Source organism: Sphaerodactylus townsendi, linkage group LG09 (assembly GCF_021028975.2).
Source record: "Sphaerodactylus townsendi isolate TG3544 linkage group LG09, MPM_Stown_v2.3, whole genome shotgun sequence".
In the NCBI taxonomy this organism is placed as follows: domain Eukaryota; kingdom Metazoa; phylum Chordata; class Lepidosauria; order Squamata; family Sphaerodactylidae; genus Sphaerodactylus; species Sphaerodactylus townsendi.
In genome coordinates this window covers 481,757-497,764 of record NC_059433.1, presented here as the reverse complement: position 1 = coordinate 497,764, position 16,008 = coordinate 481,757, and the positions used below count along the sequence as shown (strand labels likewise).

At 46.6% G+C, this 16,008-nt stretch overlaps 1 protein-coding gene across 6 annotated transcripts in view; it reads left to right on the top strand.

The window, feature by feature from the left end:
* RETREG1 (reticulophagy regulator 1) overlaps positions 1 to 16,008 on the top strand; it is a 78,368-nt gene that overhangs the window by 22,774 nt on the left and 39,586 nt on the right. For 2 of the 6 annotated variants that reach the window (XM_048507621.1, XM_048507623.1), the window contains one exon: positions 6,160 to 6,383. The exons of the other annotated variants lie outside the window; for them this stretch is intronic. In XM_048507621.1, the coding sequence (XP_048363578.1) occupies positions 6,349 to 6,383 (35 nt within the window). In that variant the 5' untranslated portion in view covers positions 6,160 to 6,348. The remainder of the gene's footprint in view (positions 1 to 6,159; positions 6,384 to 16,008) is intronic. 6 annotated transcript variants of the gene reach the window in all.

Below are 16,008 nucleotides of genomic sequence, written 5' to 3'. Positions count from 1 at the left end.
ACGAGGGGGCTGGCGTGGTGGCGCCAATGGAGGTTAGGTGGTGGGCGGAGCTTGGCTTCAGTCTGTGGGGTGCTCGATTTTGCGCCCCCTCATGACCAAATAAGTTGCGCCAAGACGCCATGGCCCTCCACGCAAAGCAGGAGACAAGTTAAGTCGTTTTTTGCCTCACGTATAAGTCAAGGGGGCATTTTTCAGCCTAAAAAAGGCTGGAAAACTTTACTTATACGTGAGTATATACGATACTTTGTTTTTGGAAACGTGTGTGGAGCACTTGCAGCCTCTCTCCCTCTACCGGCGAGAAGAGAATGTGTAGAATAGTTTACATAAAATAATCCAGGAGGAGGAAGACTGGATCTAACTGTTTTAAATGACCAACGCCAGGCACTTAATTGAACACTATCATGAACTCAGAGTGGATTTACGGCAACTCCATGAAGTTCCACCTGGTGGAGTTTTTGAGGCATGAGATGAGTTCCTTCCTTCCTTCCTTCCTTCCTTCCTTCCTTCCTTCCTTCCTTCCTTCCTTCCTTCCTTCCTTCCTTCCTTCCTTCCTTCCTTCCTTCCTTCCTTCCTTCCTTCCTTCCACAGCCTGTGTCAAGGAGAGAACTTGGCTGAATTGGGGGGCGGGGGGGGGTGACTGTTTCCACTGCTGTTTTCCTCTTTCCTATCCCCTTTTGTGAGAGAAGACAGGCTAGTGGTCAGGGCCACGAGGAAGAGGAAGAATTGCTGCTGGCGCTTTATTCTCCTTTCTCCCTCTGCTGCCCCACCCTCTGCCTGGTGGAGAAGGCCATGAGTAGTTGCTCCTGGGAGGAGGTAGAGGAGGAGGCACCCCTTCCCATGTGAGTTCCCACAGGTCCCCCACTTGTGCTTACTGTAAAATCATTTATTTTCTTGTACTTGCTCCAACTATCTGTTATTAATGCAGGTAAATAGCATGTGAGTTCCAACCAAGATACTTACTTTCCGTACTTGGTGAGCCAGTAGGGTGTAATGGTTAGAGCAGTGATGGTGAACCTTTTTGAGACCGAGTGCCCAAATGACAACCCAAAACCCACTTATTTATCACAAAGTGCCAACACGGCAATTTAACCTGAATACTGAGATTTTAGTTTAGAAAAAACGTTTGGCTCAGAGGCGTGCATTACTCTGGAGTTACTCTGGAGTTACTCTTGGTGGTAGTTGGTGGCTTTGCTTTGAAGCAACCGTGCACCTCTTCCAACAGGTAAATCACAACCCTAGGAAGGTTTACTCAGAAGCAAGCCCCATTGCCAGCAACTGAGCTTACTTCCAGGTAAAGGAACGCGTTTTAGTTCTTCACATGAAAATCAGTGAGGTTTAACAGTGTTTAACAGGGTTACCTACACTGCTTCCCCAAAACTAGGTCTTAGATGTAATGCTAATAATCAAGCCCAGCGGCCCAGGCCAGCCTAGATGTGTTGGGGGGGGGGGGCTCTGTTTGCGAGTGCCCACAGAGAGGGCTCTGAGTGCCACCTCTGGCCCCCGTGCCATAGGTTCCCCATCACTGGGTTAGAGTATCAACAGAGGATCTGGGAAACCTGGGTTCCCAGCTTCTCACAAGTCCATGTGGCTTTCTGGTTTGCCGTGGGCCAGCCACCCGCTCTGTCGGCCTAACCTGCTTCACAGGGTTCTTGTGAGGAGTTTGTCACTCTGATCTCTTTGGAGGAAGAACAGGATAAAAATGTACAAGGTTGACTTGGATCTTAAGAGATTGCTAACCTGATACTCGTAATTAAAATATGGCCCTGTCGTCATTTGTGAGAAAACATTGGGAGGGTAGTATTTGAATGATTTGTTGATACATAGCCTTTATTGAGTACTTTGAAGACAGGAATTTGGAGGCTGCCTTGAGTCTCCTTACAGGAGAGAGAGGCGGGTTATAAATCCAAACTCCTCCTCTTATGGATGGTTAGCGAAATCATTCATGTGGTTGACCGTGTGAGTAGGGTCAGTTGCAGGGCCCTTCTCAGGATGTCTGGAAATGTATAGTGCTTGTATTCTTTCTGCAGTGCTTAGAAGTGCTGTAAGTGTTAAAATTACTCATTGTGTTTATTTAAAAGGAAAATGACATTAAATGTAAGATGACTCTTTAAAATGTTACATACACAAATTATTATTAGGCATAACTGTAACTTGTATGCAGATGTGAGGCAGCTCCCCTTTTTGGTGGCATATGCCTGTGGGAAAAGACCTGCAGTCTTGCCTTTGAGGAGATATTTATTTATTTATATTTATATATCAAATTTATAAACCGCTCACCCCCGAAGGGCTCTCGGCTGTGTACACTGGGCCAAACATACAATGGCCCGACCAACAATACACCAACTAAAATAAATTAGAGCAAGTTAAAACATTTTACAAAATTCATAAAACTAGCAGATACTGTATTTCCTCCTTATAACAAGAGTTTTTTATTTAACTAGATTTGTATTCTGCCGTTTTCTGACAATTGTCAGTGTCAGAGTGGGAGGCAATGCTTTTGCCCTGCTGGTACAAGGACAGGAACAGAAGGCTTCTATACCACTGTCCGTCCGTCCCCTCCAGGGGCGTAACAAGGCAAACTGTAGCCCTGGGCTAAACCTGAGTTGGATGCCCCCTCCCCCCCCCCGCAAGGGCGGCCACTCCACCACAACCAACATTATTTTTGCACCAGGACATTGGTGCCTGCAGGGGGTGCATTTTTAGACATATCAGCACCAAAATTTCAGCGTATCGTCAGAAGACTATCCTTATGCTACTCCCCAAGTTTGGTGAGGTTTGGTTCAAGGAGTCCAAAGTTATGGACTCCCAAAGGGGGTGCCCCCATCCCCCATTGTTTCCAATGGGAGCTAATAGGAGATGGGGGCTACAGTTTTGAGGGTCCATAACTTTGGCCCCCCTGAATCAAACTGCACCAAACCTGGGGGGGTATCATCAGGGCAGTCTCCTAATGAGACCCTGAAGGTTTTGAGACTGTGCCTTCAGAAATGTGCCCCTCCAGCCTACAACCCCCATTGATAGCAATACAGAAAACTCAATGCAGATCAAAGATTATTGGGCCAATTTCTGGGATGTTCCTGCAGGGGGCGCATTTTTGGCTGTATTGGCACCAAACTTTCAGGAAACTGTCCTTATGGGACTCCCCAAGTTTGGTGCAGTTTGGTTTAGGGCAGGGGTAGGGAACCTGCGGCTCTCCAGATGTTCAGGAACTACAATTCCCATCAGCCCCTACCAGCATGGCCAATTGGCCATGCTGACAGAGGCTGATGGGAATTGTAGTTCCTGAACATCTGGAGAGCCGCAGGTTCCTCACCTTGGTTTAGGGGTCTAAAGTTATGGGACTCCACTCAAAGGGGTGCCCCATCCCCCATTCTTTGCTATGGGGCTACCCTTTTGAGGGTCCAATAACTTTGGACCCCCTGAACCAAACTGCACCAAATTTGGGGGGTGCCATCATGACAGTCTCCAGATGATACCCTGAAATTTTGGTGCTGATACGTCCAAAAATGCACCCCTGCAGGAACATCCCAGAGACCAGGTAGGGCTTTTGGCCAGGAAGGCCTCTAATTGGCCATTGGAGATTTGGCCATCCAGCAGCTTCCATCACAGCACAAGGGTTTCCAATGTGTGATTGAAAGTAAACTGGGCCAGCTGTTTTGTGGCTGCCCCCCTCCACACTGTGTTAGAGTTCCAAAGGTACCCGCAGGCTGAAAAAGGACAGGAACCCCACGACACCTTGCCGAAGCCAGTGGCACCTTAAAGCAACATCATGAGCTCCATTTCTATGGAAGGAGTGGTGGTGATCAACAGCCAAGATTGTCGGTCTCAGGCTGCTGGAACAGCTGCAGTTTTTCTCCCCATTCTTAAATTTTCCTGGCTTCTCAATTTATACGATTCAAACTGAACAGGGCACTAAGTGTTTGCGCCAGTAATTATTAGATGTAGTGTTACATGTGACTGCAGGGAAGACATGAAATGATGGGTGACTTCTTCCTGTAGCAGTGGATTTGTGTCTGGGCTTGCACCAATAGAGACCCAATTTTCCCCAGAGTAGAGTTGGAGGAACATGTTGCAGTAGTCCTGTGAAGTTCAGGAGTTGTAGCTCTGGTCACTGCCCAGATGAGAGACCTCCTGGGAATCCTTTACATGCAGCTGTGGTTTTTCTTATGGAAGAAGGGGGGGAAATTATTTTTATTATTGTTGCTTGAAGAATGTTGTCTTGCTGGAAGCATTGGGAGGGGCAATCGCATCCTCATACTTAATGCTGTATGAGCTCAGGGTGTTGGCCAGTTGATTGATGTGGCCTTAAAATTAGTATCTCGGAAAGAGGAAGTTGCTCAGCTGATCAACAGTTGCATCCAGCTTTTTGCTTTCACCTTACCTTCAAACACATTGATTACCTTGATTTCCTCCTTGGATCCTGCTTTCTCAGTTTGCATGTAAAAAAATGTGGAAATTTTGTAGAACAGGAGAACCATTTTTTCAGAACATTTGCCAAGGGTATTATTGCCTTCTGACCCTTGAGGTGCTTTTCAAGTATAGTATTAAATTGTAAACATGTTCAAAGGCCAAATGTCTTTTCTGCCTCTGCAGTGGCGTAGGAGGAGCGGCAGTGGCGTAGGAGGTTAAGAGCTCGTGTATCTAATCTGGAGGAACTGGGTTTGATTCCCCGCTCTGCCGCCTGAGCTGTGGAGGCTTATCTGGGGAATTCAGATTAGCCTGTACACTCCCACACATGCCAGCTGGGTGACCTTGGGCTAGTCACAGCTTCTCGGAGCTCTCTCAGCCCCACCTACCTCACAGGGTGTTTGTTGTGAGGGGGGAAGGGCAAGGAGATTGCAAGCCCCTTTGAGTCTCCTACAGGACAGAAAGGGGGGATATAAATCCAAACCACCTCCTCCTCCTCCTTCTTTTTCTTCCTCCTCCTCCTCCTCCCCCCTCTAAACTGCGGTTCCCTTTGTTGAGTAATTTGGAAGAGGAAAGGCCAGTGAATCTTCTTTTGCAAGAGCTGTGCTATCTCAAAATGACACAGTTGATTGTATCTTACATTATATTATTTAAACCACGGGTAGCCCAACTGTTTACATTCCACAAGCCGGAAGCTTTCCCAACTGAACTCTTGTTTGATCACGCTGTATGTGCTATTATCTTTTGCATCCCACCTCTTAGGTGTTGATTAGTTTGGCCACACCTGTCTAACTTTCTAACTGGAACTGCTTTTCGTGTTTTCATCCTGTGCTTTCTTGGATCCAATATTGTTTGGGACAGTAGGATTGAGTCCTGGTTGTTTTAAAACCGGCCTGTCTTTGTAATACTTCTGCTGCCTGATGAAGAGAGCTCCGCCCCACATGGCCTGATGCTGGAATGAATGTGGTTGGACTTTAAAGTGCTGCTGGAATCCCTTTTGATTTTCTGTAGTGAAACAATTTAAGCTTCCAGGTTGATCTTTTTGGCTAGATTTACTAAGCAGGTTACGTGGACATGCTGTGCTTGAGGGGGTGTTTGCTTGTTTGTTTGTTTGTTTGTTTGTTTGTTTGTTTGTTTGTTTGTTTGTCGTTGCCTCCTGCTTTTGCAATAGTAAGACCATGTGTTGGCCATCTGCTATTGAACGCAAATCTTGAGCTGGCTGGCCTGCCTGTCTACATGGAAACAAGTGACCAATTTAGGAGATGGCTCTTCTCACTTAGCAGGCACCAATGAGGAGATGGCTCTTCTCACTTAGCAGGCACCAATGAGAACATGCAGAGTGAAAGAATATCTGTGTTCTGCTGTTGCAAGAAGGAAACCACTTTTACCTGGAAAATATGTAGACTCTTCCATTCATTTTCCCTGCTAATCTGGCCACCTCATTGGCAGCTTTCAGAGGGGAAAAACAAGGGTGTGCCAGCAGTGAGGCTGAGGGCTGGCCAGCAAAATATTAGTTCCTGTCAGCTCATTTAGTCAGTTCACGTTGTTTTAATGAAATCCAAGCCGCTGCTCCGACCTGTCACAGCCAGCCAAGGAAAAGTAGGAAAGACTCCAAACCAGTCAGGAAAATGAAGGTTAATGGCTGGTTGGCTCCTCCAGTTCACGTGACCTGAACAGTGTTGTCTTCTGGACAGTGCTTGCTGCCAAGCAGCATGTGACAGTGCTTGGAATAAGGTGTGACCTGTTTGTTCATAGGCTGCGCCAATCAAAACTGTACTCTGTGAACTCCATTCAAGACAAGCAGACACTTGGTGATTTGTGTAAATACACCCTGCAGCAGAGAGACTAAACAGTAGCCTGTGAAGGAGCCTGGGAGCCTGGTTTTCTTCAGACAGAGAACGATTGAAAACTTCCCTTGGATTAGCCCCCTGTTAAAAGCTCAGCATGTCAGAAGGGGAGGACTGTGAACAAAATGAAAGGTACTCTAATGTTAATTTGGCATGTGTGTTACGTGTGTCCTCTCCCCCCCCCCTCCAAGTTTTCCCCCTTGGTTTGAATTTTTGGTTTGTTGTTTTTGGCACAGGAATACAAACTGAATTCTGATTGGGGCTTTCAAGTAGATAAAGTGGATGCTTGTTCTGTGTTGCTTACGTGAAAATGAATCTGAGGGGTTTTGGTATGATAGTAGCCATGTAGATTATTAATGAGTTTGGAAAGGAGGGAATTTGAAATGTGACCTATACAAAACAACTGTACTAAGTTCTGTGATTTCTGAAAAATCACTCCTCACCCTTGGCCTCCTTTTAAGCTGCCAGCATAAGAGATTTGAAATGTCACACACAAATAACTCTACTGTAGCCTGTTATTGACAGATACATAATGTATTGCCTACTAGAAAGGGCACTGCGTTCCTAGGACAAATATCCGTGGAACTGTGTTTTTTTTCTTTTGGATCTTAAATCTATTTGAGGCTTGATCTAAAACATATTAGAAATACAGTGGAACCTTGGTTTTCGTTGGTAATCCGTCCCAAAAGAATTGATGAAAACCGAAACCAATGAAAACCGAGGCAAACTTTTCCATAGGAATCAATGTAAATCCAATTAGTCTGTTCTAGGCACTCCAAAAAGCATAACAAAAACACATTTTTGATGAATGAACATAGTGTTTATTGCTGAAAACAGTAACAAACAATAACACTAAGACCAGCTTCAGAGCCAGTGGACCAATGTCGCACCAGAAAGCTGTCCAAAGAGGTCTGTTTCTGGCGCCTCTTTAAGATTTGTCTGAAATGGGGCAAGACATTGTCATTAAACAAGTTGCAGACATGGCCTGCAACAGCTTTGTCCAGTTGATTTTTCTCCATAAACCTCTGCACCTTACTGCAAATCTATGAAAACCTAGGCAAATTGATGAAAACCGAGACAAAATTTTCACTGAAAAAATCGATGAAAACTGAAGCCAATGAAAACCGAAGGCAATGAAAACTGAAGTTCCGCTGTACCTCCTTTTTCTTTGAATCAGTAATTCTACTGAGAGGTATAGGACCCAGTGTAGTTTTCTTCCACTTTTGAATTGTTAGTGATATGAATCTGAAATTCAAGGAATAAAAATTAGATTCATTGTGCAGGTACCTTGGTCCTGTGCCTTGTGTGCATGTGCATGTAGAAATCTGGTTTCCTCTAGGTAGTGGTTTGGAGTAATGCATCTGCTAGGGATGCTTATCTTGTTACAGTGAACTAATATTGAAGAACTTGTTTGAAATATCTGGTGGAAATAGTCCAATTAAGTAGCACATCTGAGCTATATAAGCATAGCTTTGAACTGCTAATCGTAAATGTGAGAGACCAAACTCTTGGTTTAACCACATTCTTCATGGGGCAAACAAAGGCTTCTAGAACATCATGTGCTAGATATCTTGATAAGGGTCAACTGATATACAAGGCAAATTCTTATTTTTTTAAAAAAAGGGAGGGGGAGTTGGACATTCCAGAGTTTGGCACATTATGTTGCAAAGAGACTAGAGAGGTTGCTGTGTGATAAGATATGATTATTCATGCCTACAGAGGTGTGTTGAGAATGTGTACTGCATTCTATGTAGTGTTGGATCCAGCCCACTTTCCCCCTCAACCCCTTAGGAGCAGCTGTGGTGGTGCAGTTTGGGCTGCATCACCTCTGAGACTGTCTTCTTTGCTTTGGTTTTATCGACTGAAAATTATCTGTCTCACCTGTGAGATACTTTCACAGATGGCAAGAGAAATGAACAGAGTAGCGCTGGAAGAAAGAAGCAGGATTGCAGAACCGGGCTGTTCTGGCCCACTCAAGTGATCCAGGCCACTCCAGCGAAGCCTCCAGGCACCCACCAGATCTCAGGTTCACGGTAACACCTCAGGGTCACTGTTACTAGCAGGGTCTTTCTTCAGCCCAAATTCCACGCAGACAAGCATGAAAAATCCTAGAACAGACCCACAAAGGAACAGCTTTGGCTGAAAGCTCTTAGGAGTCTCAGCAGAAGAGGGATTACAGACATTCATTCTGACTAAGGCAGTAACTGAACACCTTAGCTCTGACTCATTAACAACATGGCTGTTTCCCCAAGATTACTCCATCAGGCAAGGTTGAATCTAAGAGACATATTTTCCAGTCCTGGAATGTGATGTATTTGTGAACTGTGATGTATTTGTGATGTATTTGTGAATATTTTTGCAGATTCCAGCTAAATGTGACTGGGCTGTGTGCCTGGACACACACACAACAGAATGTCAGTCCTGCGTTGACAGGACACTTGAATAGTACAACAAGAGTCCTGTAACTGAGCATTTGTAAGGAGTTATGGTGGCTGCCAGCCCCCTTTTAACAACTACATTCAAAAATGGGGAGTTGTGTATTTAACCGCACCAGACAATTAAACTGTGTTAAACATTTTACCGTATTATTTAGTACTTCAGCCATTTTTAATATGCATTCTTCTTATGCATGTTTGTTTGGCTGAATGGAACCTGCAAGTCCATTGTACTCTGGACCCTGCCTGAAAGACCTATTTTAATCATGTTTGGTTGGATTTTCCCAGCTGTTTCTTTCACTGAGAAAGAAAATGAACAAAAGTCATGCAAGAGAGATGCTTAATTTATTTACTTCATTCTAAGTAGCACTAATGCCCATGAAGCAATCAACCGAAATGCACCCCCTCCCCCCGAAAGTACTGAAGTTGGATATCCCTGAGCTTATGCTATAAACTTTGTTTAAATTACTATTTTGCCAAACTGGTGCTTTGTTTAATATATGTCTGACAGTGTCTGACAGCATCGTCTTCCTATCCGTATTAAAGTTCTTGGTGAATTGAAACAATATAAGCAGTGAAATATTTTTTTGCAGACCCATGTCTTCAAATTGAACTTTAAAAAGAGACACACAAAGTTGAATTGGTCTTAAAGGGATTTGAGTGTCGCCTCTTCAGGTAACATGGCGCACGTCAGAGTTCCACCAACAGCATAATTCAGAGAACAGTTTAAAATGAACAACTGGCTGGACTTCTGGTAATTTCAACTCTAGGAAGTATTAATGGTCTTAGTCATATGGACATGTTACAGAATTGCAAGGTAAAAATGGAATGTTTGGTCTGGTTAGTTGGGTATAATTTGATGAATATTCCTCATGGTATGTTGACTGGCCAGCATGGAAATTGATTCTTGAATGGCATGATGAAATCAAAAAAGTACATCCCAAAAAACTGTGGTTGGTGTTTGGCAACTCTTTGGTCAGGTGGCTACATGTATGGATGTATTTCCTTTTCCTTTCTGCCTCAGTTCTGGTAGAAATTGTGACTGATGGGAATGTGAGGTAATTCCACTTGCGGTTCATGGTAAACATTTGAGTGAATCTGTGACCAGCCAAAGGATTCTGGGTTGAAGCTCTAATATCGGGGGAGAGGGATGATCTCTCACCTTCTGCTCCCTTCCAAGTTGTTTAGTTGCTGCAGGATTTTTTTCTGTTACCATGAAATGAAGATGTTAATAGTTTTCCAGTTCTGGAGTGAGGGACTATGAGATTCCAGTCTCCCCAGGGAATGTAAATTGTCAGTATCAGTGTAATATATGGTTTTAGACTAGTTTTAAGCTCGTCAAACATGATAGACATTGAGAGCTTCCACCTGGTTTTGTAATAAATGAAAGATAAATCACTTTAACTGTGGGAAAGCATACCTAACAGGAAAGGTGTTACTTGGAAAAAAATTGAAGACCAATTGCTGACTGTTGTAGACGTGAGTGTGGATAGGAAGGAATCTTGCTGCATAATTGTTAGTTTTGAACAATGAGCATAGTTTGCATTCTGGACCAGAGGTGAATAGTCTGGCAAGTAGGTCTCCATCTGCAGCCAGAGACGACAGCTGAGTGGGCATCACATTAGACTGATTTGCAGATGGAAGCTTCTGGTTCTTTCTAAAAAGTTTCAGCGCTGTTCAAAACATGTCCGTCGTGAGGCTTCAATTGAAGTGATCCATCAAAGTGGTATTTCTGGAAATGTGCAAAGTGATTGGCGAGACTTTCAGTAAATAAAACAAAAATGATAAGGGAGAGCATTCTGGAAATACTTGATTACAATTTTTAAACTGTTCATTCTTGGTATTTTTAGCTTTATGAAATTATGAATTCCAAGAAATGAAAAAAATCCATCTTATATTGTTTGTTCAGAGTTTGCAGGTATACCTTCAAAAGGATAATGGGGGAAAGCAGAGTAGGAAATGCAAATGTTAAAGCTTCATATTTTATAGGCTTCAGTCTGCTCAGTATATACCATGACATCCACAGACACGTTTTGTGGTGCCCACCAAGTGTTTTTAGGACGGGGGGGGGGGGGGCAGGTAGGGCTTTTGACTTCTAAGTGACCATCACGGATCTGATAGGCTTTGCAGATTTTTAAAATGTTGCTTTGGAAGCAGGTTCCACCACAGCACAAAGATCCACACTGTGATACTGACATTAAGCTGTGGCAAGCATTTTGTTGCAGCCATTTTGTTGCTGTGCCATCATTTTATGTCAGAATTCCAGATGTGCCCTCGGGATCAGAAAGGGGACGGTGTGCTGAGTTCATGGAGATCTGATATCTTCCTAGAGTTCTAAAGAAAACAGGGTTTTAGAGTTGTCAAAGAAGAGTGCCGTCAAAGAAGGCATACAAACCCCATACAATACAACAGTAAAACCACTTAAAAACCAATCCTAAACACATAGAACATGCTAAACTCTAAAACTCCCCCCCCAGCCACCCCCCCAAATGGGAAGACTGTATGGGACACCTCAAAAACCCCTCCCACCCCCAATCCCAGCTGGGGAGGAGTCTGTAAAGGATTCAATGGTGTTGATGAGCGGGTCAGCCGCCTGGCCTTGACTACATTCCACAACCCGGGCGATGGGCCAGCTTCTGCCGCGGAGACCTTATCTCTGCGAGGGAGATGAGACCTCCGTTCCCATGGGAATCCGGGAGGGGGGATGGGATGGACAGAGTTATAACCTGTGCCTCTGGCTGGAGACCTTATTCCTGCCACGGGCGCGGTAATGTTTGACCTTTCTAGATAAGATGTCTGAATAAACGGTCTTTTACACCCAAAAGCCTTTTATTTCTGCTTCTATGGAATTCCTTACATTGCGGGCAGGAATCTAGTCTATCCCTATCTTCCTAGTGCAGGTGGACCTCTGAATTTGTCTCCGGCATGGAGAGGTTGGACATTCCTGTGGAAAGTGCGGTAGCCCCCAAAGAGGGCTCCGAAGCTTTCCCTTCTGGATTTAGAGGAACCGGGCTATGGAGAACGGGTCTGCGGCTGGTAACTCTTTTCCGCCCTCGTGATCGACACGTAGTCTTCCCCTACTCAGGTTGGGACGAGGGACGAGGAGGAGATCTATCATGTGGACTTACATGGAGTCGCTTGGGGCGCTTGTCTATGGATCGAAATACTGTGGGATCAGATATCTGCCCGCTTCCGTGTGATTACAAACCTTGTGATGCAGCCCCTGTCACTGAGGAGACGGTTCACGACCACCTTTCCATCGCGGCAAGCACCAGGAGTCCATGGAACCATTCCTGGACCTTCGCATTTTGCTGATGCTCAAGAATCCACCGCGGGCCCCTGTATCCTGGATCAGCAGCTGCACCTTAAAGAGGTGTTCCAGTGGAGCCACCCGGTGGCACCTTGCAGTGTCATAATGCTCTGGTGAAGGGGAACCAAGAAAGCCTGCATTCCCACCTGGATCTATACCCTCCCATCAAAAGAGAGCTGGGATGAGGAAGTGGGCCGACCGCGGGATGCCCAAGAAGCGCTGGGCCCGCGGAACGCCAGCGCTATGGGAAGGAGTGAACGAGCAGCTGCAGCAGGAGCGTGAAAACCTGCAAGAGACCGGGGAACAGCAGAGCGCTTAAAGAAACTAACTCGAATTGGACCGGTACAAGGGAGAGCCCGGCTGCAACGGCAATAATTGCAGGAACTCCATCCGGTCTATGAGATAAAGTCCTGGAACACTCCAAACTGGACTTTACAGCGCCAACGCCGGTGCTGCTCAGGCCTGCGAACGCCGCATAAAGTGGGAACTAACTGCAGCTGTTCAACGGCATCTAGACTGGCTAAATCCGGAACGAGGGGAAAGCAGCTTTGCATCGCTATTCAGGATGCATTGACTGCTAGCGAGAGAGAGAGCTAGCCATTTTGAAAGGGAACTGAAGAAACAGCAGAACAGGATGCCCCAAGTTGGAGTCTACGGCTGTCACTGGTGTACAGCTAACGCTGAGGCGGCAGCTGCTGGAGTCCTGCTACTCGCCGCGATTCGCCACCTTCCAAGGACCGTTCTACTCAGAACACCAGCTGACACCGGGCGTTGGTACTTCCACCTCCACCGATTCGCCCCCCTGCCACGCTGCACTCAACTCTGCGAATCACTTCAGCTGGCTTAGCCAGGGCCATGGAGAGGGATTACAGACCTCCAATACCTGCCCGCTTCGATGGGACCGCCTAAACTTCCCTACTTCAAATCCTACAACAGCACCGATGCCCACATGGAGGGACTATGGACGATTTATACCCGGTCCGAACGCTAAAAAATATCGGGACATCGGTTCCTGGTTTGATGTAGGCGGACAGCCACGACTGGTTTGTGACTCTTTTGAATCTGCAAGATGAGGGATACTGCGTGACGGTGCCGGGCGCGCTCCTCCAAGCTCCTAAGGGCTCGCCTTCAAGATCCGGTGCTGGAAAATGAAGCCATCCGCACTATCAAATTCCATTCAGCAAGGCATCCGCTCGCTTGCAGAATTCTGGGTCTGCGAATTTCGGTGGCGGGCGGCTGCTGCTCGACTCTCCTGACAAAGTGGCCTGAGCGCATGAAATGTGAAGATACTTCTCGGATGCTGTCGACGGCAACCATGCGTGAAGCGGTGTTCCTAATCGGATCCTCCTCGCGACTATTGCTGATTGGATCGACTTGGGGATCTCAAGGTAGGCGCCTCCCGCTTGGAGTACAGCTTCGTGTCGGGGGGCCACCTACTCAAAACCCACGCGCTGCAATTCCCCAAGCCAAGCTTCCAGCAACCTCTACCGAAGACCACCTCCGAGCTGCCGCGGATCTGGGATTGTGTCTTTACTCGCGAGGAGGACGAGGTCATCTAGTCACCAACTGCCCAAGAAACAGAAGCTAACCGTTCGTCGCCAAGCATTCCCATCTGCCAAGCCACCACGCAGAACTGGCCGCCTAACGGGCTCGTCGCTGGAGTTACAGAAGGCTACCCGAGGAGGGGAAGCAGCTGTTTGCCTCTCTTCAGCCCCCCATGGATATGGGTTCGACTCCAGATCGCGGTGAGTGAAGGCGAAGCTACCCCATTACTTATCAAAGCCGCTTCTGGCCAACCCCGCTTAAGCATACTCGTATTATAGCCTGCGGCTCCTTGTAGATTTCTGGGTGCTCCCATTGTTTTATCATTTGCCCCAGGTATGGAGGAACTAGGTCCTAGACCGAGTCCCCTGGCTAAGCTCCATACCGCTTCACCTTAAATGGACGGACAGCCCTCTCGATCCCGAAGGACCGGCCCAGTTCAAAACGCAACCGGTTCTCCTCACGTAAAGTGCCTGGACCATTGGGAGAAAATTAGTTTTATTTTGAAGCCCAGTGGCCAAACACTCCATAGTCTCTGGAGCATGCCATGGTTGTTGTTGCATGAACCAAAAAATTCATTTTGGAAAGAAAGGAATCTTAGAATTCACTGACCCTCCCCAAGGAGAATCACATGAATTCAAAGCTCCGGCTTCTCCCGACATACCTATTTCATCAGCGACAGCGCACGCTCTAATTGCTTCGCTCCGGACCGGCATTCCACCGGGTTGAATTGTGATTTAGCCAGAGTATTTCAGGAGCAAGAATACATCAATTGCCACCCCATAGACACACTCCGGGACTGCAAAATCGTAATACAGCCAGGGCGCAACTGCCCAAAGGTAGAATTCCACCGCATGAGTCCCAATGAGGAGAAGGAACTGTGGCCTTCCTAGACAAGAATTCTTCGCCGCTATACGCGGGCTACCAAACACAATACTGATGCTGCTCCTGTATTGTTTGTAAAAAAAAAAGGATGGATCTTTACGCTCTGCACAGACTTCACCGAGGACTCAATGCGGTCTCCCTGTCCAATAAATACCCTTTGCCATTAACTCAAGGACCTTTTAGATGCATTGGAGCAAGGACGATTTTACTAAGTTGGACTTGAGAGAAGCTTAATACAGGGTCAGAATTGGCGGAAGGCTATGAACATTTGACGCTGTACTTAACACGAAATTTGACACAGTTTGAGTAATTTAATAATGCCATTCGGGTTAAGTGGGGCCCCCCGGAGCTTTTATGGTCCTTATCGAACGGTTCTCCATGATTTATTATACAAGGGAGTAGTGGTGTACTTTAGATGACGCTTTAATTTATTCACAAAACCAGCGGAGGAGCATGAAGCATTGGATTCGGGAAGCATTGAAACAGCTTTGCTCCAACAACTCCCTCTTTACCAAACTTTCTAAATGCTGTTTCCACCAAACCTATCTAACGGCTATTTGGGTTATCGATTCTCCCCGAGGGGCTAAAATGGATCCTGTTAAGGTTGATGCAGTCCTCCAATGGCCTGCCCCCACCAATCGAAAAGGAACTCCAATCTTTCCTAGGGTTTGCTAATTTCTATCGCGGGATCTTTATACCCCACCCGGCTGAACTGACTCTCCCACTACAGACCTCTTACGCACTAAGGGTAAAGATCCACAGGCTGCCAAGCCCGACCCCCCCTTCCTGGTCTAAAGAATGTCAGACCCAGCCTTTCAGCTTTAAAATCAGCTTTTACTACCTAACCTCATCCTGAAACACTTGACCCAGATCTCCGCTTGCTTGTGGTTCACGTGGATGCCTCGGACAAAGCGCTTTGGGGCAGCCCTGTTGCAGAGAAATAAAGTGACGGTAAGGCTGGTTCCGCGGTCAACTTTTATTTATCAAAGAAATTCTCCGATTGCTGAAGCTCCAACTGGACTGTAGGGGAGAAAGAGACTGCGGCCATCAAAGTAAGCACTTTCCACTTGGCGCCACTGGTTGGAGGGGCTAAAACACTTGCTTTCAGGATTTGGTCGGATCCTGCAAGAACTTGGCCGCCCTCTCCACCCCTCAAGATGTCCGCTGAAGCAACTCCGTTCGGTCGATCTTTTTCGCGTTTCTCTTTTCACTGTCCATTTTTTTCCGGGAAAAAACCAATAAACTGGCTGGATGCGCTTTCGCTACTTACCCGAGGAGGGTGGAGCTGCCTTAATGGGAGTATTCCGCGCACTGTTCTCTCCCCTCCCACTTGGGGCTGGCTGTCACCCGATCTCAGACGCCCACTCCTCCTTCTCTTACCCATTCCCAGCCTGGTCTCTCCCCTTTCCCTAATGGAACTTCGAGGAGGAGGCGAATGCCATGAGCCACCAGCTGAGAGGAAGGTGACTCCCACAATTGGCGCCTCTTGAGAATGGTGTTTGGCGGCGGGGAGTTGTTGAGCACGCGGCTCCCCTCCCCGTGGTAAGCAGGTTCTCCGAGGCCTGTCATGATGCCCGCCGGGCTG